The sequence below is a fragment of the Protomyctophum parallelum genome, assembly GCF_964188405.1.
Source record: "Protomyctophum parallelum genome assembly, chromosome: 14".
In the NCBI taxonomy this organism is placed as follows: domain Eukaryota; kingdom Metazoa; phylum Chordata; class Actinopteri; order Myctophiformes; family Myctophidae; genus Protomyctophum; species Protomyctophum parallelum.
The window spans coordinates 8,002,169-8,023,723 of record NC_139709.1 but is presented as its reverse complement, the minus strand read 5'-3'; the positions used below and the strand labels follow the sequence as shown (position 1 = coordinate 8,023,723).

The following is a 21,555-nucleotide window of genomic DNA, read 5'->3' as shown; positions in this document are numbered from 1 at the left end:
TTGATCTAATCTACCAACAACCCAAAGTGTAATGTATGTTTGTTGTAAGAATAAGTTGACAGGATCACCAGATTTGGAATAACAATGAGTCAATCATTTATATAGTTCTTCAGGTTGAATGACAAGTTACAACTGACCGGCATCCGGTATCACGTGACCATGCGCGTTCCCCGTACGGGTACTCTAGTAGCCCAATATACTACATCCCCCTTCTTAAGTTGTTTACTCAAACACAGTAGGAAAAAAAAAAATCAATGTCACCATTCACAGATAAAGCTGTCTTTTTTCTTTTTTTTTTTTTTTTTTTAACATTCTTCAGCAAGTAACATCACAAAACCATGCAGTAAATACCCAGATTCAGTGCAAAATAAACAGTCCACATTTGTGTTCCTACTCTCTGAATCTCGCTGGAGTTCTGACTTGTCTCCCTGATCTAGTGCGATATGGTTGAGTGGGAGAGCGAGCAGACTCAATGTGTTCCTGTGGAGTGTGTGCTGAGGTGTGTGCGTGTGAATTGTCCTGTTCAGCAAGCCTTGGGTTGTCACAGTTCATATCCACATCCGCGTTTCGCTCAGCATCAGAAGATGGAAACTCTCTCTCAGCAGTCCCTCTGAGATGTCTTCTGTTCCTTCTGAACATCCTGCCTTCAGGTGTACGCACCATATAGGAACGTTGTTGTTCGTGACTCCTCAGAACTACAGCTGGCTTCCAAGTGTCTCCAGACTGCATCTGCATTCTCACATTTTCTCCAGCATGAAGCTCAGGTAGGTGTTTGGCATGACGATCATAGTAGATTTTCTGTTTAGCTTGCTTTTCTTTCAGCTTGTTGTGAACTTCAAGCGCACCCTCAGGTGTGAGTAGTGAGGTGGACGCTGGTAGTTTTGTCTTGAGCCTACGTCCCATCAGCATCTGGGCAGGCGACAGGCCCACACCTTCCAGTGGTGTATTTCTGTACTCCAGAAGCGCTATGTATGGGTCACCTGACTTCTTGAGCAGTCTCTTGACGGTTTGCACAGCTTTTTCTGCCTGTCCATTTGACTGTGCATATCGTGGACTTGAGGTGACATGACTGAACTCCCAGCTAAGTGCGAAGCTTTTGAATTCCGCACTGGCATACACTGGGGCGTTATCGGAAATCAAAATGTCTGGTATGCCATGTCTGGCAAACATGGACTTCATGGCTGTTATAACACCCTTACTGGTGGTGTCGCTCAGCCTCATTATCTCCTGGTATTTGGAGAAGTAGTCGACACATAGAAGATATTCAGAGCCACTGCTGTGAAACATGTCGGTGCCAACCTTCTCCCAAGGTCTAGTCGGCAGTGGATGTGAGATCAGTGGCTCTTTTTGATTGCTACTTTTGTGCTCATTGCAGATAGCACACTGTGCTACAACTTGTTCAATTTGGGCGGACATGCCTGGCCAATACAGAACATCTCTGGCTCTTTCCTTACATTTGACCATGCCCAAGTGTGACTCGTGTATCTTGTCAAGCATCTGTGCTCTCATTTGCTGCGGCACAATGAGTTTCTCAGATTTGAATAGCAGTCCTGAGGCAAAACTGATCTCCTCTCTGAATGTCCAAAACGGTTGAACGCTGTCTGGCACAGCAGACCTGTCTTTTGGCCATCCCTGCATAGTCATGTTCTTTAGCTCCTGCAGTACAGGGTCTTGTGCAGTTGCATTTCTGAACATTTCCTGTTTTTCTTCTGATATAGGCAACTGTGGCGTGATCCAGTTCACCTGCAGTTCCTCTTCCAGAAGATTCTCTTTCTGCTCACGTAGATATGCACGGCTCAATGCATCTGCAATGTGAAGCTCCTTTCCTGGCTTGTATGCCACTGCAATGTTGTACTTTTGAAGTCGCAGCAGCATCCTTTGCAGCCTCATAGGAGCCTGATGCAGTGGCTTCTTGAAAATGCTTTCCAGCGGTTTGTGATCGCTTTCCACCTGGACTTCTCTGCCATATACATATTGATGGAATTTCTCACATCCATATACTATGGCTAGGAGCTCTTTTTCAATCTGAGCATACCTTCGTTGACAATCTGTGAGCGCCCTTGAGCCGTATGCCACAGGTCGACCATCCTGCAGCATCACAGCCCCGATGCCCTCCGAGCTGGCATCCACAGACAGCGTCACAGCCTTGTTGACATCATAATATTTCAAAGTGGGAGCTTCAGTAATCAGTCGCTTCAGCTTTTCATAGCTCTTTTCTTGAGGCTCCTCCCAGTGCCATTCTGTTTCTTCCTGCAGCAGCTGCCTTAGAGGTGCAGAGACTTCAGATAAATTAGGAATGAACTTCGCTAGGTATTGAATCATCCCCATGAACCTCATTAAAGCTGGCTTGTCAGCAGGTGGGGGTATTTGTACAATGGCTCTTATTTTCTCATCATCAGGCTTTAGCCCCTCTGCACTCAGTGTATGGCCAATGTACTTGACTTCTGTCATCTTGAATTTGCACTTGCTCTTATTGAATCGCAGGCCATTTTCATCTGCTCTCTGCAGTAGCTTTAACAGCCTCTGATCGTGTTGCTGTAATGTGTCCCCCCACACCAGCAAATCATCAATAATGTTGACCACGCCATCTAATCCTTCAATCATCTGGGCCACAGCTCTCTGGAACACCTCGCTCGCTGACGAGATGCCAAAGGGAAGCCTCTTGAAGCGATATCGTCCAATGGGTGTGTTAAATGTGCACAGCTTGGAGCTCTCTTCATCCAGTTTAATCTGATAAAACCCTTGGTTTGCATCTAAAACTGAGAAATATTTTGCATTCGGCATGCGTGACACCACTTCCTCCACTGTGAGGAGTGGATAGTGCTCTCTTCTAATTGCTGTGTTTAGATCTTTGGGATCCATACAAATCCTTATCTTCTTGGGTGTGACTACTGTCACCATACTGTTCACCCACTGTGTAGGCTCGGACTGCCTTGTGATCACATCTGACTGCTCCATTTTATGAAGCTGCTCAATAACTCTGTCCCTTAGAGCAACTGGGACTCTCCTAGGTGCATGTATCACTGGCCTCACTTCCGGGTCAATCTTGATGCTGTGCTCACCTGGTAAGCAGCCAAGTCCAGAGAAGAGATGTTCATAATTCTTCTGTATGTTGTCTTCCTTCTCTGTGCTGTACAGCCTCTTCACCATTTTCAGCTTTGTGCTCGTTTCCCTTCCCAGGATCGCTGGTGCCTCTTTTTCAATGATTTCAAAGTCAATCTTGTGTTTCTGGCCCTTGTACTGACAGGTGACTGACGTTTTGCCCAAGGGCTCCATCTTGTGGCCAGAGTATGCCACTAACCTGCAGCTTGATGCACGCAGCTTTCCACTGACATCCAACATGTGAAACGTTTTTGCTGACATGACGTTACAGTCAGCTCCAGTGTCAATTCGAAATTTGACTCTCTTTTTGTTTATTAACAACTCTTCAGACCATCTGTCTTGGTCACTCTTTGCATTTTCAACAGCATCAATGCTTTTCATCTCTATTGTTCCAATGAACATTTCTTCCGTCTCACTGTCGTCAGTGTCATGAGACTTTTCCACAACATGCATCTTCCTATTTTTCGGTTGACTGTTTGCACGACACATTTTTGCATAGTGATTCTTCCTATCACATTTTCTGCATGTCTGTCCATAGGCTGGGCACTTCCCTTGCTCATGCTTGTAGCCACATCTGTCACAGTCAACTTTATTTTCACTCGTCATGGGGCTCTCTCTTGTATTGCTGCCCCCCTTTTTATAGGCTCTTGTAGTGCTAACTTTGTGCACGTCGACTTCATCGTGCAAAGCCTTCATCTGTGTGAAAGTTATCTCGCTTGCACGGCACACATCGAGTGCTTTATCCACCGTGAGATCCGCCTCTCTGAGCAATCTGGCTCTTACTTGATCATCACGTATCCCACAGACAATTCTGTCACGTAGCAATGAGTTGCACAGGTTGCCAAATTCACAGTCTTTCGCTTTATATTTCAGGTCCGTAACATAGGCATCTATTGTTTCTGACGGACCTTGTACACGAGTGAAAAACATGTGCCTTATGTACGGCATGTTCTTTCGCGGCTCACAGTATTCTTTGAACTTCTGTTTCAAAACAGCAATCTTGTCTTTCTCCTCGTCGGTGAAAACAAACGTGTTACTCACTTTTATGGCTTCTTCCCCCGCCACATGAAGGAATGTCGCGCATTGCACCACTTCAGTCTTTTCTGCCACTCCACTGGCGACACAGAAAAGTTCATAGCGTTGCAGCCACGTTTTCCAATTCTCTGCTAGATTCCCTTCTAGGCTCAAATTCGGCGGTGGTTTGAAGTGTGCCATTCTTGCCGTTCTCTCCTAGTTTCTTCTGACACCATGTAATGTATGTTTGTTGTAAGAATAAGTTGACAGGATCACCAGATTTGGAATAACAATGAGTCAATCATTTATATAGTTCTTCAGGTTGAATGACAAGTTACAACTGACCGGCATCCGGTATCACGTGACCATGCGCGTTCCCCGTACGGGTACTCTAGTAGCCCAATATACTACACAAAGGCTCTTTTAAGAGCCACCCACACCTTCTTTAAAGAGTATTACCCAATTTTATACTCTATTGAGTGACCGTTAACTTAGCTGTGCATTTATTACTGTTCAATCATGTGGTAGTGCAGGATCCAGTGTGTGACTCTTGAACAACGAATTTGGAATAAGATTGAAACGACAGATCATCTAATGCCTTTAATGAAGGGCATGCTGTTAAACACACAAACGCCAATTGCCCCTTGAGGGGTAATAAATACAGTAATTGGGATAGAAAAATAATAGCAGTGACAGTGCAACATTACGGTACAGTACAGAGCCAACTCAGTTCTTCCAAATATAGAGGTTAAGAAGACAGTAGCCTCTGACTGAATGTAATAGTTGGAGCCATAAACTGGCAATCAAATGTTAAAGTGTATTGGGAAACATTGCATAACTATGAATTTGGATGTTTCTTACAATTCCGTGTGAAGTGAGGGGCACTCTCATCATGTAACTCATGTTGCTATGATTAGGTGTAATGATGATGTAAAACAAACGGTGACAAAACAAACATTAACTATGCCTTTATTGTCAATACATAGCGTTTTTAAAACAAACATTGAACTAAAAACAAACATTAATTATCCCTTCGTTGTCAATAAAACTAACATTATAGAAGGGGATCAAAACAACTATCAAAACAACAATACAAAACAGTTTCTATTACTTCTGGTAAAGCTTGTACGCTCTCTGGATGAATGAAATGTGGTGCCAATAAAGAACATGTTAATTAATGTAGTAGTTAATCCGGTTCCTGGTTTCAGCAGGCCGGTTTCTGTCAGGTGGGACCTGACGCCTGGACATGAGACCCACTCAGTTTATCATTATCTTACTTTGCAATATTCAGAATAGTGTTTCCCAGTATAGTTAGGTAAAGTTAGCTTAAGTTGTGGCAAATAAATATGCAGATATACCTTTATAATGGGGAAATGTGGGTGTGTTTGTCAAAACACATTATGATAAAAAGGGGCTTTAAATTATAAATTTACCATACATATTAATAATGTATAAAGGGGCTATTATATTTAGCCCCTCATAATGTTACAGGGACAATAGAGCACACGAGCGGGAAAACATAATACAGAAAACAAAGACTCTTTGTGGCAGGATCAGCCAATCATATGCTAGGAGTCCCACGCTTCATTTGGATTGGCTCTGTATAAATAGTGGTACGAGAGCGGCCTATTACACATTCTTCACTGCATCTGAACTATTCTATTGAATACAACCACGACGATGCCTGAAGTAGCAAAACCAGCGCCCAAGAAGGGCTCCAAGAAGGGTGCCGTGACCAAGACCGCCACGAAGGGTGGCAAGAAGCGCAGAAAGGGAAGGAAGGAGAGCTACGCCATCTACATTTACAAGGTCCTGAAGCAGGTCCACCCTGACACCGGTGTCTCTTCCAAGGCCATGGGCATCATGAACTCCTTCGTCAACGACATCTTTGAGCGCATCGCCGGTGAAGCCTCCAAACTGGCTAACTACAACAAGCGCCGCACCATCTCATCCAGGGAGATTCAGACCGCCGTCCGCCTGCTGCTCCCCGGTGAGCTGGCCAAGCACGCCGTGTCTGAAGGCACCAAGGCTGTGACCAAGTACACCAGCTCCAAGTAAACTGTTCTGTCTGCTCTAAACACAACGGTCCTTTTAAGGACCACCCATCTTTTCCAAGAAAGGGTTTATCCAAATTACATGCAGGCTCCAACGGGCACCGCTCTAGTAGCTATAAATGCACCAAGTCTATGTACGTACGTAATGTTATCCACATGTTCCACACCCCCACGGAGTGCAGGGCCCAGTGTCTGTTGTCCATTCTAGGGCTACTATCATCATCATACCTCAAGAGAAGCTATACTACCCCCACCCCGCCACATGACAGTCTGAATAACTGTTAACACCATATATGTAAGGTGTCAATAGTCAATAATGCTTGCACAATAGCGTCCATGTTTTAATTTGCTGTCATTTTAACCTGGACTAGACAACAATTTAACAAAAACTTCCCTCTGCTTAGCTTGCCCTTGCCTGCTTTTATAGTGACATTATCAACCAGTGGGGGGCAGTAAAGCAGAAGGCCGAGATATCAGTGTTGCCATGTCCGCTTATTATAAGCGACTTTGGGCTTGTTATTCTGTAAAGTGTAGTTGCGGAACTAGCAGGTTGCGTTTTTTTGGGGCTTGTTTCTAAAAGTGTACAGTAATGTATGTTTTTCCTTAGGACCCTACACATGAACCACGTGACCGCGCGCTGTTTTCTGCCCGTCGTAATCTTCATAATAAACTGAGTCTAAAGTCGTAATCCGGTCTACTCTATGGCTCTAGTTTTCATGGACCGGTTTGCTTATTTCTCTCACACAATCTGGCAACATTGCCTCCCGTTGGTTTTCGGTGTCGATTCAAGAAGCAGCAGAAGAAGAAGAAGACAGACGACGTACATGAATGAACGACTGAACGTACTGGAAAAGTAACGTGTCGCGTTTGGCCTTTTTTCTCAGTTTTTACTTTGATCACCGACAGACCTTCACGATGTTTAACAGGCAGACCAGTCTGTGGATGGGGGACGTAAGTAGGCTATCTGTTTTCCTTTAGTCTCTTTCGAGCCTGAAGCCTGCCGTGTTTCCGTATAAGGCATGAGGGGTCTGTCGGCCAACTCGGCCTGCTACAATGTAGTAGTAACGTGTGTAACTTTGTAACTACAGTAAACTGACGTACGTAACACTAATCAATAACCGATGGCTGGGCGGTGCGTATTATGTATAATTGAACAGAACGATGTGACAGTAATTGGATAATGTTGCCCAAACGTACACAACGCAGACCGGTTGCTAATGCAAAGTTAGCCAGCTTGCTAACGTAAAGTTGTTAGCCGGGTATCTGTTGTTTGACTATCCATATGGTGTAGCCAAATGTTTGGGCTACATATGGTGGTGTCCTGGTGGTCAACAAACACACAACCAGTCCCTTGGTAATTGAGTCTTGACTTTTACTTAATTACTTTCATATAGGCCCTACCTGTATGTAAATGCCAGAATCGATTAAAAAACATAATATGATAGTCTTGATCCTAGGCTATATCGTATTAGCTAGCAATGGTACTGCAGTGTAACTGTAAACCAACCAGTAGTGGGCTAGTTGAAGTACAGTAAGAAATACATTACATTATTTTTAATTTCATGTGTAGCCATGGATGGATGAAAAGAAATCACAACTAAAATTGTTGTGTTTTTGTTGTGTATACTTGTATTAACGGTACAGCAGGTAGTACAGTTGAAGGGTATGCTAAAAGGATATCGCACAAAAAAACATGGGGGCGGCTTGTCTCCATTGTGGTCTATTCATCTATTGTACTCAATTAATCAGTAAATAATGACGCATTAGAATACAATGCATGTCGGTTTTTAGATGGACGTATAAATCCTATCAAAATGAAACGTGTGCGCGTGTGTGTGTGTGTGTGTGTATAGCTGGACCCATATATGGATGAGAACTTCATAAAGGCAGCCTTCAGCACCATGGGAGAGACTGCGTATGGAGTGAAGATCATCACGCACAGGACAGGGTAGGCAAACATGGACACTATCCTGCTGTGTGCATGGACTTTTACAGAGCGCAGTTCTCTGTTCATATAGCTATAGCCAGTGTTGCTGGATTTCGCAAAAGAAAATAAGCAATCAGGAGGTCTATGAAAACAAGCCCAAAAAAGAACTAGGCCACACTAGGCACTTTAAACCTGTGTGCATCGGCTTTTTGAAAATAGCCGGTCTACAAGCTCACATCGTCACGATGCAACGCGTCGTGTGCTTGTAAGACCTGCTTTTTTTTTTAAATCTGGTGTGGACAAATCCATAATTTGGGGTGCCTTGACCTGAAAATGTTTGCGAATGCACTGGTTTAAGATGCAAACTACCAATATTTACAAACAACTTTACATAGAAAATAGCCCAGAGTCGCTCATAATAAATAAGTACACCTGGCAACCCTGCATACAACCTGTGTGTGTATAGCATCCATAACAGCTGCTCTCCGTGTGTGTCCTGTAGTGGGTCAGCAGGCTACTGCTTCGTGGAGCTGGCCGATGAAGCAAGTGTCGACCGCTGTGTCCACCGACTCAACGGCAAACTGGTCCCTGGATCGAATCCGGTACGTTCTCTGATGCCGCACACATGTCGACTCTCATATTGCTTTTTTGATAACGGTCATTGAATTGAATCGCCACAACATTGAATTATTTTCTTGTGCACAAATAATGAATTGGAGACGATTAAACACTTGTATTCCATTTTTGCAGCCTTTATCCACTGGTATTCATGTGTTATTATCTGTGTAGGTCGATTTGACTGTGGATAGCGGAGCACCACTAGTGTTGGCCTTCCCTCTGTGCTCTGTAGTGTGATAGTGGGCTCCAGTAGCGGGCTCTCAAAACAATCAGTGTAGCAGCACACTCTGCCTGCTCTGGTGTGGGACTGTGGATTCAAACTTCCAAGTAGGGGTGGGCGATATGGCAAAAATATCATATCATGATTTCGTTTCCTAGACAGGATCCACGTTTGTGGTTCTTTTTTCATGTTTTATATTTGATGTATTGTTTTTTATTTCTAGACAACTTTGCAAGTTACTGAACAGTACAACGAAACCTTCTTCCCTGGGGAAAATAAAATAAAATGCAGGCCTCCAAGGTAATAAATAAAAAATAACTCTATGGGGTTCCCCATCTAAATGATTATCAGGAATCAAATGGACCCTTTATGGGTCAATCTCATTCCATTTGCACACCAGAAAAATATAAACCCGTTCCATAATACAAAATTGTTTTTACAGACCAACTTGTCTGTGTTGTCATCCGCTATGCCACCTAATCAACTCATATATAACTTCAAACAATAGTGAATGAGTGCACATTCTGTTATCACGATAGAAAAGGAAGACTGTGGAGACATTGTCAATTGTTCATGATTTGATATTGTCATATCGCACACCCCTAATTCAAAGACCACATGCCAATTATTTTGAAAACATCCCTGTCACTTTGGCAAGTGTCTAAATTCTCTGTTGACAGATAGCTTTTGCCTGCACCATTTTGCTTCCCAAACTTGAGCTGGTGTTCAGTGGACCACAATGGAAACAAGCTGTTGGAGTTTTTGTGTTTATTCACGTTGATGTTTCTCAGAATTGTCAATAATTCAATTCAAAGCTAAATAGAATTACATAACTTGAAGTGACACAAAAGGTACCACTGCAGAATGGCTGCAGTCAGCAGCTACGGAATCCAGCGAGAGCTCAATCTCCATTGGCTGGCATTGTTGTAACATCCAGTCTTTTGTGGGTTTCACGATGGTGTTTAAAATAAGAAAGATCTTCATGTCAACTGGAGACGACACTAACGGTGTCAAAAGAAATGAAGAGTTTTTGTCTGCCCGCTACTGTCGCTGAAACCGTACTATTGGCCCCTGACAGCCATCCAAGGCTAAGCTACTGGCTCCTCTGTCTACCCACCTATACTGGCTGCTGAAGGTGGCCGTGAGGCTGCTTGTATATGAAATGTACTTTGTTTGAAGCTGGTGGTAGGAAGTGAACTAACTGAGGAATGGGCCAAAGGCTGGTCTGGGTGGTGGAGGTATGTACACCTAAATAACAACAACCATAATAACTACCCTTTTTTATTTCCCAGCAATATCAGTGCTATACTACACGTCTTTGAGGTTATGAAGTTGGCTTAGTGTTTGTGTTTTTTTTCTTCTCTCACCTGGTGCAGCCCCGGAAGTTTAAGCTAAACTATGCCACCTATGGAAAACGTCCAGATGCAGGGTGAGTCATGATTTGAATTCCTGTTCATTATTTCTATTTTGTTACAGTTACAAAACACATTGCGCATTGCGTATGGGTTTCTAGTCTGCGCTGTTCCTGATTAGGATTTTGAGTAGGGATGCAGCGATCAAGATATTTCAAGACACGACTAGCAAACACTGACATACACCGTCATGATCACGTGGCCTCTGCCTGATACTACATGCTGGATCTGCTGAAGCTGATCCGATCTAAAACATTATTTTTACTGATATCGAGCCGATCTGATCGCTGCATCCCTAATTAAATGGTACTCTAAATTGACAATGCATACTGATTGAATGTGCATAAGATATAGTGGAGAGAACGTGCTCAGGCCATGGTCAGTGGATGTCATTTTTATACTGTGCCGTGTCATGCCTTTGGAAGTCTTGTTATTTTACACTTTGGTTGGGATCGTGAAGATCGTCATTGTGCAAAAATGTTCAAGATTTGTTTGATCCAAGTATTATAAATATTTTTAGTTTTTTGTACTACATAATGCTTGTGACTTGCACTAGTAAGAATGATAATAAAAACGCAATGACTATAAATTAATGCAATGTCTAAAAATGTAAATAATCAAAGCGTTATCTTGTCACCTGGTTCTTAGGCCAGAGTATTCAGTGTTTGTGGGCGACCTGGCCGCTGAAGTGGACGACTACCAGCTGCACCAAGTCTTTAAGAAGTTCCCTTCTTGTAAAGGAGCCAAAGTAGTCACCGACCAGTTCGGCAACTCCAGGTAGGACAACTCGCACAGCACTTAAAACAAGCATATATGACTTAAAAGTGTCTGATTTGCTGTTGCTGGCGTGTGTGTTCTGCATTATGAATTTCAAGTAATATAAACCATTATTTCAATATCATTTCTACCTCCAGTAGAGGCTTGTTTTTTTTCTTATTGTGTAAGGCTATGTGTGTTGTGTGACTCTGGGTTAGCAGTGCTATGGGCGTCCACCTCCCAGTAGTTCTGCTGTACATCTGTACTCCGCAAACCACTAAATAATTGTTTTCTTCCCGTCTTATGCTTAAACTATTGTTTTCCCCATATAGGCTAAGCAAGAGCAACTCACAATTCGAGTGATGCTACCTCATATTAAAAAGTAAAACAAACAAGTTTCAGTTCTATACCATAATAATACCCATTATATTCCTTTTTTTTCCTCATTATAACTGGCTATTTTCATGCTGAGTTATGGAGAGAGTGTGTTGGCGGAGAGAGCTGGTGTTGACTAACTTGTCATCGTGCAGAGGCTATGGCTTTGTTAAGTTCGGGGAGGAGAGTGAGCAGAAGAAGTCCATCGAGGATTGCCAGGGGACCGTGCTGGGGGGCAAGCCGCTGCGACTCAGTATCGCTGTGGCAAAGAGGTAGGACACTGTTGGGAGTAGAGATGTACACATACCATTTTCTCCTTTGCGATTACAATACCAACTTGCATAAAGGGACCCTTACAAGTCTGTAACTCTGACAATGTACAAATGGAACCAATTGGACCCATCCATTTGGTTCCATTTGTACACTCAGTTATTATGTTATGCGTTTCCTTGAAATTAAAAAAGTTTGAGAACCCCTTACAAGTTAAAGTGCAGCTCCAACTTTTTAAAATAATAACGTACAGTAAGAATATAAAACAGCAGTGCAAAATCAATTCAAAATGTTACTGTAAATGAAAAAACAAAGCGAATTGGGCGCGCGTGCACGCAAATCCACTCCCCATGCTCATCCCCACCCACCTTCAGATACCCTATGACACCCCTGTCTAAACGGGTTAATTATACATTTGCTTGTTTTGTTTTGTCTCTTTTTCCAGCCAGAAAATGAACAACTACCACGGAGGCCAGGCAGCGCAGGGATTCCAAGGAGGCAGCTACAACCAGCAGCAGCCGGGTTACTATGGAAGCCAGGGCCAAGGCGCGGGCCAAGCGGGGTACTACCCCGGGTGGGGTGGTTATGACCAGTACAGCGGCTACAACAGCACTGGCTACAACAGCGGCTATAACAGTGCCGGCTACAACTATAACTACGGGGCCTATTACCCCCCGCCAGGCCACGTTATGGGCCCGCCTCCCCCTATGGGTCAGCCGCCAATGCCCGTTGATATGGCTGAAGCTTCAGAGGTGAGTGGCATTCACGCACAGGCCTGTCGATGATTAACACATTTTAATCGTTTAATTAATTGACCATTAATTGTCACACAAATCATTGCGAGTAACCATTTAGTTGGGTCTTAGTTGGGACATATGAATTTGTTTTGTCCGTTTTCTTTCTTTCTCTTTGCCTTCATCATAATAAAAAAATTGCATGACAAGAGATGACTTAAAAGCTTAAAGGTTTCATGACATTCATTTTCATTTATTTTTTTCGTTTTTCTTTAGGGTTTATGACCTCAATTACACCCAAAAAACCTGAACTTTGAACATTCAGTGGATGTTCTGTGGGCTGGAGTTTTCTCTGGGGTTTGGAAGCCTTTTGAGCTGCAATGAAAACAGTGACATCTGCTGACAAATCCCATTGACATATATGGGATTTGAAGGCTGTGACATCACAAACGGCAGGAAAACCCCAGACCACAGACAATCTACTGAATGTTAAAAGTTCAGTTTTTTGGGTGCAATTGAGCTCAGAAACCCTACTTTTATATATATATATATATATATATATATATATATATATATATATATATATATCACAATCCCTTTAAATATACAAAGAAACTGATGTATTTGATCATTTTATACTTTCACAGTGATTCATGTCTAATTCAGCAGGTATAATTTAGTAGTGTTAATTAATGAAACAAAGCTGATTGTCCCTCCACAGCAGAGCCACGGAGACACTGAAGACGTAGAAGAGGATAACGGAGAAGGTAAACATCTTCTGTCCGCTGGTCTTCAGTTGATGGGGCTGGTTTTCCACATGGTAGAGAAGTGGGGCTGGTTTTCAGTTGATGGTATTTGACATGGTAGAGAAGTGGGGCTGGTCTTCAGTTGATGCTTAGTGACATTAGTGAGATCAGCTATTTCCATTATTTTGGAATTATGTTCTCCTATAATTACGTGACCAAAATATGGATCAATTGACTATTTTATTAGCCGTTAACCCCAAACCGTTGTGTGTGTGTCCGTGTCCGTGCAGAGCCGATCCCGGAGGTGGACGTGGAGCAGTGTAACAGCGACTTCATGCTGCGCAGCGAGGAGTTCTATGACGCCATGATGGACTGTCACTGGCAACCCCTGGACTCAATCATGTCCTCGATTCCTTCCATGTCCTGAACAGACCACTCCTGTCCACTGCTATTGTGCGCCAGTGGTTCTCAAACATTTCCACGTCAAGGACCCCCCCCCCCCTCCAAAAAATAAATTGGTATGTATTTGGCTACAGACCCCCACCTGGAATTATTTTGTTCCAGGGGGGGACCGCCATATGAGAGGAGCTGCAAAACGTTTATAAATCTTCCCACATTTTTAACATTATTTCCAGACTAAGCAGTAGCACGAGTATGCAATGGGGTTAAGGGGATTAAAGTGATTGTGATGCTACGTTAACACATTTATCTGAGGACCCCCTGGATTCCCTTCCCTCAAGGACCCCTCTGCGTTCCCGGACCCCACTTTAAGGACCACTGTGACTGTTAAGTGTCACAGTGACACACTGGCTATTTTTACTGCAGTTTCTGTGAGTCATTAGTTTGATGTTGCAAGGTACTGTCTAATTATTTTTTTTTTAAACAAATGTATCAAAGCAAAAATAACAGATATACACGTTCACAGCATGTTGTGAGCTTGCAGATCGGGTATTCCTGCTATCTGTAGTACAAAAGAGTATATAGAGCTAATGGTTAAGTTTGGATAATCTATGTGCCAAGAAAAGTACCCAAGAAAATGACATTTTAGTTCTACATTTCAATACTACGTTCTCATTGTTTTTGGCCCAAATGAACTCGCCTCACTGCAATATATAAGGCTACAGGGAAATATCCTGTCTGTAGCTTTCTTTCAATACCCAGTCCAATAGAACAAGTGTCGTCATATTTTATTTATCCAAGAAATTCAACAGGCTAATACATTGTCCAGTAGCAAGCAGTGTTAACATATTGAGATAGTGGAGTTGCTGTCAATGCCATTGGGGCCAGACAATGCCTAAAACTGCACACAGATCGGCAGATTATTTTTAAAATAATAACGTGTAAGTGTTCACAGATATATACATGCTATATGAATGTTGTTTATCGTGCTCGCATTCAGTTGAGGTTCACTAAGCAGTATAATTGGTATGTTTATACTGAATACATGGCGAAGACTGAAGATAAGCCTACAGTTATTACAGGTATTGGGACAGTAGCAGTATACTAAAGTTGAGCCTCTTTTTGGGCTGTCGAAACACCTTCAGTGCACTTTGCATAAAACAGTGAATATGAAATAAAAATACATTTTCAAGCTGGCCTTCGCATAAATCCATATCACAGCCAGTGATGATGTAAGTAAAAAGTTGTAATCCACATCTTACAAATATTTGTCAACTGGTGTAGGGGGTTAAGTCTCGGAAGAGTTGTAGATGTTTGGTCTCCCATTCAAGCGAACGAGTTCCGAATCTGGCATTATAAAATGCATTCATCTGACAGGCTGTAGCTTTAAATAAGGTATGCTATTTCACTGTTCCAATACTTGATACATACTAAACTAGCACAAAGAATGACACCAGCTAAACGGAGTAACTCTTCTGCTTGCTGAAGCCATACTTTAAAGAAACATTTTAAACTGGTGACAGTCGAATTAACAACTGAAGTGAGTCATGTCTGAATAGAACGGACGTCACACAGGACCATGCCTTCATTGGGCGGAAGTGTGGCTAAAATGAGTATGCACGTGATTTGCGTTTTTAATTGTGTTTTATTTTCATTTTGTTTTGGAGGAATATTTGTGTTCATACTCATCTTTTGTTTATTTATCCTCCTATGTATGGTGTTTCAGCTGAAAGCACTGAATGCCCCAAAAAGAAAAGTAATTTATCACTTTTCCATGCAGAAAACTATTCCCTTTTCTATATTATTAGATGAACTGACACCACCTGCAGGACATCACTGAAGCAGCCTCTGTGCTGAGCATTGTGTGCGTTTGCTGTTATTTGGATGCATCAGATGCAGTATAAAGTCATTGTACTTTTGTCTTTTGCCTGATATTTTGTATATACTCTTGTCTGGAACTCTGGAGGTATTTTACCAATAAAACAGGTCGGAGAGAAAATTCCATAGACTACCCAGTTCATTAAGATGGATAATCAATTGCCGTCTTTTATACAATTCTGTCAGGTCACCCTTGAAGGTGCAGTGTGATATGTTTGTTAAAATAAGTGTTAAATGCCTCTTATGATCATAGCTATAGCAGTGTTTTTTTCCAGTAACAGTGGTCTCCTTGTCATTCCACCTCTACACACAACATGCATTGTCATGTCTGTATGCAAATTTGACCAAATCGGGAGGGAACTCGCAGGATAAACAAGTTAAACTGGAAGTGATGAAGTGTGAAAAGCATGTCCCTTACATTATGCTTGGTTGCATGCTGGTGTTGCATAACTAAATAGCCGATCTACAAGCTCACAGCATCGCTAGGATTTGTGTGCTTGAAGGCCTCATACCAAAGACTCTAAAAAGGGGACCCAGTGCCTCCCTGCTTGACACTCAGCATCAAGGGTTGGATTGGGGGTGGGAAGTGAGGACGCTGGCGTCGACTGTTCGCCGCTTCACCTCCCAATGTATGAATGAATGAATGAACCATTGTAAGCGCTTTGAGTAGGCACGTAGTGCATAGAAAAGCGCCATAAAAATGCAATTAATTATTATTTAAGTGAGTGCCTGAGTGGCATGGTGCACATGTTGCATATTTTATTATATAACACAGACGATAATAAAACCAAACTGTCTATCCATGAAAAAATCACTGTGTAAAGTTACAACATCGAGGACAAAACTAACATTAAACTCTGTCCATTGTCAATGGTGTTTTAAATGTTTGTCTAAGGAAAAACAAACATTAAACCTGTATATAGGAGGGGCTAGCACCCGCCAAAACTCAACTCTTTTGTCCTGGTTTGGAGCCTGATGTGTAACATTCCTCTCGTGGAGGCTGACCAGAAACAGACCTGCAGGCCACTCTGGGCCCCAATATGAAAGTCAGAGAAAACCAGGATCCAGCTCAGTTTTAGGATAAAAGGGCCACTTTACCCCTTTTGCAACCAGATCTTATTTTAATGATCCCAGGGTTTTTTATTACATGGGTAATATGTGTTTTTAGATATTTTAGTATTTCAAAGTGTCCATGCGGGCGCCATGATGTCATTGACACTGGGCTCACTTCCTTCCTGGACTACAATTCCCATAATGCTTTAGTCCCTTGTGGATAGGGGGAGGGCTGTTTTACTGAGACATGTAATCTAGATGTAATCCAGGAAATAAGTGAGCCCAGTGTCCATGACATCATGGAGCCCATGGACACTTTTAAATACTGTCTAAAATATCTAAAAACACATATTACCCACATAAAACCCCCCAGGAAAGTGTTTATTTTCTCCCAAACATCATTAAAATAAGATCTGGTTGCAAAAGGGGTGAAGTGGCCCTTAAAGAAAACATTTGCTACATTGGCATACAATGTTAAACAAATAGTATAGTGCACTGGTTGGTAAGCTCACCCTATCCATGTACAGCTGTTCAAAGTAACTGACCCCTATGTTAACAACATTACATTGCTCATATTGACCTGTTTAAGGCAATGTGTACCAGAAATGGTGTAATTTGTACTACACCAATGCAGCAAATGGATTCATAGTCCTGCAAATGTCTTTAAAATGCCACCATCATCCATTGTATCCATGTTCGCAGTCTGTTCACGTCGAGTGACCGTTCTCTCTCGCCGTGGCACTGGACTTGGCGTCGAGCAGTCCGAGTCCTGGCTGCCCGGGGCAGTACCAGTTGGGATCCAGCTGGTACCATCCCTGGTACAGAGCCCTCCAGCTGAGGCACCCCAGAGCGCCGCCTATCAGCTGCGTGGGGAACTGAGGGAAGTAGGCCAGGAGACAGAGCAGCAGGAAAACCCACAGCCACAGCAGGAGCACGCAGAACAGGAACAGGATGCGGAGAGGGCCGCCGGGACGGCCGCCCAGGCTCAGGTAAGGGCCGAACACGGCCGTTTCCTCGGCCAACAGGAGGCAGCACAGGCAGAGGAGGAAGACGTCTTCCGATACTTCGTACCCCCTCCAGAGCATCCCGGCCCCGACGCACGCCGACTTGGTCTCCCCCTCCCTCAGCAGCAGAAGAGGCTGTCCGCTCAGCGCGGCGTCCTGGCCCCCCTCGGCGGCTAAACGTTCGTAGCAGCTTCCCGTGGCGTTGTCCAGGAGAGCCAGAAGTTTCCGGAAGCCGAGCAGAAGACTTCCGGCCAGCGCGAGCCGCGAGAGGTGACGGAGTGTGAGGGAAACGGAGTGGCGGACGGAGAAGGACAGCAGGAAGACGAACGAGCCGACAAAGACGCAGGTCCAGCCCCAGCCAGAGCGCAGGAACAACCTGGAGGGAGGACACAAGACACAGATAAATAACTCTGTGTGTGTGTGTGTGTGTGTGTGTGTGTGTGTGTGTGTGTGTGTGTGTGTGTGTGTGTGTGTGTGTCTGTGTGTCTGTCTGTCTGAGCATGACCTAGTATTGACCCCTATTGAGTATTAATTAAGGAGGGGTCTTTACAACCCTCCTGCTTAATTCAACAACTGTGCTCCTGTCCTGAATGGGACACACACACACGCCAGGGAGGAGGGTGTTCACAATCTTGAGTGGGGGTGTCTTCTCCTGTACAGTAGGCCTACGAATCTTAGCACTAATTCCAGTACATATAGTTGCACCGCTCAGTTCACACGGGTGTGATTTGTATGGGTCATGAGTAGATAAGATATCCCTCTCTTTATGTTCCCTACAATTTAAACAAAACAAATATCAGTTATATCATTTCATTGCATCACTCAATTATACAAAATGCCCCATATGACTAGCCAGGTTAGACTATTCGTGAATTGAAGAAGCCGCGGTTCTGAGTTGCGTGGAATCTTAAGTATGTGAACAGGGCATGACTCAGCACATGCTACGTTACGTAACCTCAGCTGTCACTTGACTGTGAAATGAATACCGTACGCATGAGAATTACAACTCTCAACATGTCTTTCTGGTGGCGCTGGCAAGTACGTGACCAGCACTGTCACAAAAGGGCTCACGCCTGACTCCATCAAATCGCATGCTGTTTGCCTTGAGCAGGACGTTAATAGGACGTAGGCATGCCGTGGTGGAAGTAAAACTAGCAATACAATACCACACTAGAAATGCTCTGTCAAAATATACTTTGCAGGGCCTTGCAGACCCAAAACTAAAGAATAATAATTCTTCTACATTCTTTAATGGTGTAGACTTCTTGTAAATTAACATAAGTAATGCAGATGTTAAAATTTAACAATAATTTAACTATTGAGAGTGTAAAATGGAACCATTTGAAAATAGCAAAAAATCTTTTGAAGATAGTCAGATCTACAAAACTCACAATGCGATGCATCGCGACACATTGTGAGCTTGTAGATCGGTTATTTTCAAAAGGCAGAAATGTATAGGGCTGAAGTGGTTAATGTATGTTTTGTAATAATAAGCAAAATCTACAAAGCTAAAGTTGTCAAATACATTTGACATACTCAAGTAAAGTACAAATATCTCAAAACTGTACTTAAGTACGGTACTTACTGTAAGTAAATGTACTTAGTTACTTTTACACCACTGGACATTTGTCTCTGTGATGTCGTAGAAGTATAATGTATTAAAAATGGCCATACTCTCAAAATTGTATTCTAATTACAGTACTTGAGTAAATGCACTTATAGTTAACTTTTCCCACAACTGGAAGTATAGGCTATATTATTCTCACCTGTAGAGGAAGTGGGTCGGCTTGGCGAAGACACTGAACTGGGAGACCCAGAAACTGAGGGCCGGGCCGGCGACCAGCACCACCGACAGGATGAGGTGGAAGTGCCGCTTGAACACTGAACTTCCGAGGAATGCAGCCGCTATGTCTGTCAGGACCACCAGCACAGAGTTCAGGAACATCTGGAGCTGCAGCCACACTTTTTGGATCAGGGCTAAATTCATATTTGCGTCTATGATGATGATGACAGAGTTGATCAAAAATAGACTGCTGCAGACTCCGAATGCAGCAGTGTATGTTATAGGTTTTGACCTCACGTTCAGTTTAGCAGACACCCTGTTTCGAGTGATAAGGTCACCCTGCTTCGTGTGATAAGAGGCTGTAATCCACTGTAGAACGCTGTTGACACAGAAGGTAGAATTAGTCGGAGAAGGATTCCAACAGACCCCAAACTTATCCTTGGAAAATATGCATCCAGACTATATTGGCTGTGTAGACCGCTGCTGCTATGTGTTAAGCTCCTAGATCAGATCCTTTTGAGTAGAGTATGCATGTCCTGAATGAAATGGCAGACGGCTTCTAGTGTTCCACAGACACCAGCAGTTAAATCGCAAGCAATCGTTCCTGAATCCAGTAGATATCTCTCCTTCCAATGTCTCGGCACAATTAAGGTCTCAATCCATCTTTATGTAATAAGTCCAGAAACACACATGTAGGCCTATTCTTCTGAATGCAGCCGACCTGCTTTGGCAACAGTCGAGGACCTGGTTTAGTTGTTTCCCTTCATTTGCACTTTTCAAAGGTGGTGTTTTCTGCAATAACCGAAAGCAGTCGGGCAGGTAAAGCTGGTATTCAAGATCCAGATTAGATTTTGCTTGCGGCTGAGTTACAAGTTATAACTCATGGTGTTCTCTTTCTGATTCCAATCCACTGCAACTAATAACCTTAAGCAGTCAGTTGCAGTTCATTCTCGATATTTGGGACCAACATGTGAGTTTATCTTGAAGTTTCAGAATGCAGAATTAAGTTCACCGGTCTTCTCTGAATTCATCTGGTGGGTTCCCAACTAAGCTGGTCCTTCCTGTGGTGGCGAGTGAAAATCACAGATGATCACAGCTTCCTTTCCACTTCTGCAGACGGTTTGCACAATAATGTCTGGCGTTCGTTGAGCTCCCTCTGCTCCAGACTCCAAAGTAAAACAGTTGCTGCCTCAACTGCAATGTCCCTCCCCTAGTCTCGCGTAACTGTAGCCATTCCCTGTCACCCTCCCAGCCCCCAAATTCCTCTAGCTGCCCCCCTCGCTCTCTGACTTTGCCCTATTACTCACCTAGTCACTGTTACCCTCTCCTCTCCCTGTCCCACACACACACACACCGCCTTGCCTCTGTCCAGCATCTGAAACATGTGTTCTCATCCTTCTTACTACGTGTCCCCTGGGCCTCAGAGGTGTCACATTGCTCCCACAGAGAAGGTCAAGCAGAGCGGAGCCAATGGCACTGTAGGCATAGTGAATATGGGAAAGCTTCTGGGGGCATTAAATCCTGCTGCTACAGCATATGGATTTGTCAGTGTTTGTTAACAGTGACAGAAATCAGAATGCAGAGTAAACTACTACTAGTATAATCTACCAGTATTAAATGTGAATGTCACATATCTCCATGTGTAGGCTATATATTATTAGTAGTCACCTCTGTACCTCTGTGTTTAGACTCAGCTGCTACTGTGGGCTGTCTCTGTCAATCATTGAACTGGCCCGAGGGTGTCACTGTCACAGTGTCTCTCACACACACACACACACACACACACACACACACAGAGTACTGTGATGTCTTTGTTTGTTGTATCCTGTGATTCATAAAAGTGCAAATTCACTATGTGAATTAAAATCTAGCAAGTCTACGTATTGTCCTGCAATAAGTAATGACTGCAACGTGTGAGATGACCTTCTATATAGGCTTATCATGTTTTGTAGTCTAGACTCTCTTGTCTGGGGTGTAGAACGAGGTGCATATGCTGTATAGTATACTATACAGGTACACGACAAGAGAAGGGCAAACAGGACAGGGCAGATGCCAAGCTCATAACACACACATATTTCTGACGTTTTTTTTTTACTTTTATTCTTTGTTTGCAATTTCCTGACACAACAAGCTATAGGCCCAAACACCCAACAGAGATGTAAAGATACAAATGTAGCCTATTACACACCTACCTACTGTACATGGAAGTG

The 21,555-nt window shown here is 43.3% G+C and overlaps 3 protein-coding genes across 4 annotated transcripts; 2 read left to right on the top strand and 1 right to left on the bottom strand.

The window, feature by feature from the left end:
• Positions 1-5,796: 5,796 nt before the first annotated feature.
• Positions 5,797-6,231, top strand: LOC310871050 (histone H2B 1/2-like; the record flags this gene model as incomplete). The annotated part of the gene is made up of 1 exon (XM_083782499.1): positions 5,797-6,231. One exon carries the CDS (start codon positions 5,797-5,799, stop codon positions 6,172-6,174), a length of 378 nt encoding a protein of 125 aa, XP_083638625.1. The 3' UTR covers positions 6,175-6,231.
• A 754-nt stretch (positions 6,232-6,985) lies between these two features.
• LOC310871045 (tRNA selenocysteine 1-associated protein 1-like) lies at positions 6,986-13,758 on the top strand. 2 transcript variants are annotated; one of them, XM_083782493.1, is made up of 9 exons: positions 6,986-7,121; positions 8,024-8,118; positions 8,600-8,699; positions 10,312-10,364; positions 10,996-11,124; positions 11,634-11,750; positions 12,194-12,500; positions 13,204-13,249; positions 13,519-13,758. In XM_083782493.1, exons 1-9 carry the CDS (start codon positions 7,086-7,088, stop codon positions 13,653-13,655), a joined length of 1,020 nt encoding a protein of 339 aa, XP_083638619.1. In that variant the 5' UTR covers positions 6,986-7,085; the 3' UTR covers positions 13,656-13,758. The 2 variants fall into 2 exon arrangements, with proteins under 2 accessions (XP_083638619.1, XP_083638620.1); XM_083782494.1 differs by lacking the exons at positions 6,986-7,121; positions 8,024-8,118; positions 8,600-8,699 and adding an exon at positions 9,816-10,173.
• A 641-nt stretch (positions 13,759-14,399) lies between these two features.
• fitm1l (fat storage inducing transmembrane protein 1, like) lies at positions 14,400-20,557 on the bottom strand. Its single transcript, XM_083782495.1, has 2 exons — positions 19,329-20,557; positions 14,400-17,938 (listed from the first exon to the last, which is right to left on the bottom strand). Exons 1-2 carry the CDS (start codon positions 19,547-19,549, stop codon positions 17,266-17,268), a joined length of 894 nt encoding a protein of 297 aa, XP_083638621.1. The 5' UTR covers positions 19,550-20,557; the 3' UTR covers positions 14,400-17,265.
• Positions 20,558-21,555: the final 998 nt, after the last annotated feature.

Coding starts and splice junctions, on each gene's coding strand:
- LOC310871045 (XM_083782493.1), top strand. CDS start 7,086: ATGTTTAACAGGCAGACCAGTCTGTGGATGGGGGAC. Junction 11,125..11,633: donor GACCAGTTCGGCAACTCCAG/GTAGGACAACTC, acceptor GTCATCGTGCAG/AGGCTATGGCTTTGTTAAGT. Junction 11,751..12,193: donor AGTATCGCTGTGGCAAAGAG/GTAGGACACTGT, acceptor CTCTTTTTCCAG/CCAGAAAATGAACAACTACC.
- fitm1l (XM_083782495.1), bottom strand. CDS start 19,549: ATGAATTTAGCCCTGATCCAAAAAGTGTGGCTGCAGCTCCAGATGTTC. Junction 17,939..19,328: donor CCGACCCACTTCCTCTACAG/GTGAGAATAATA, acceptor TCCTCCCTCCAG/GTTGTTCCTGCGCTCTGGCT.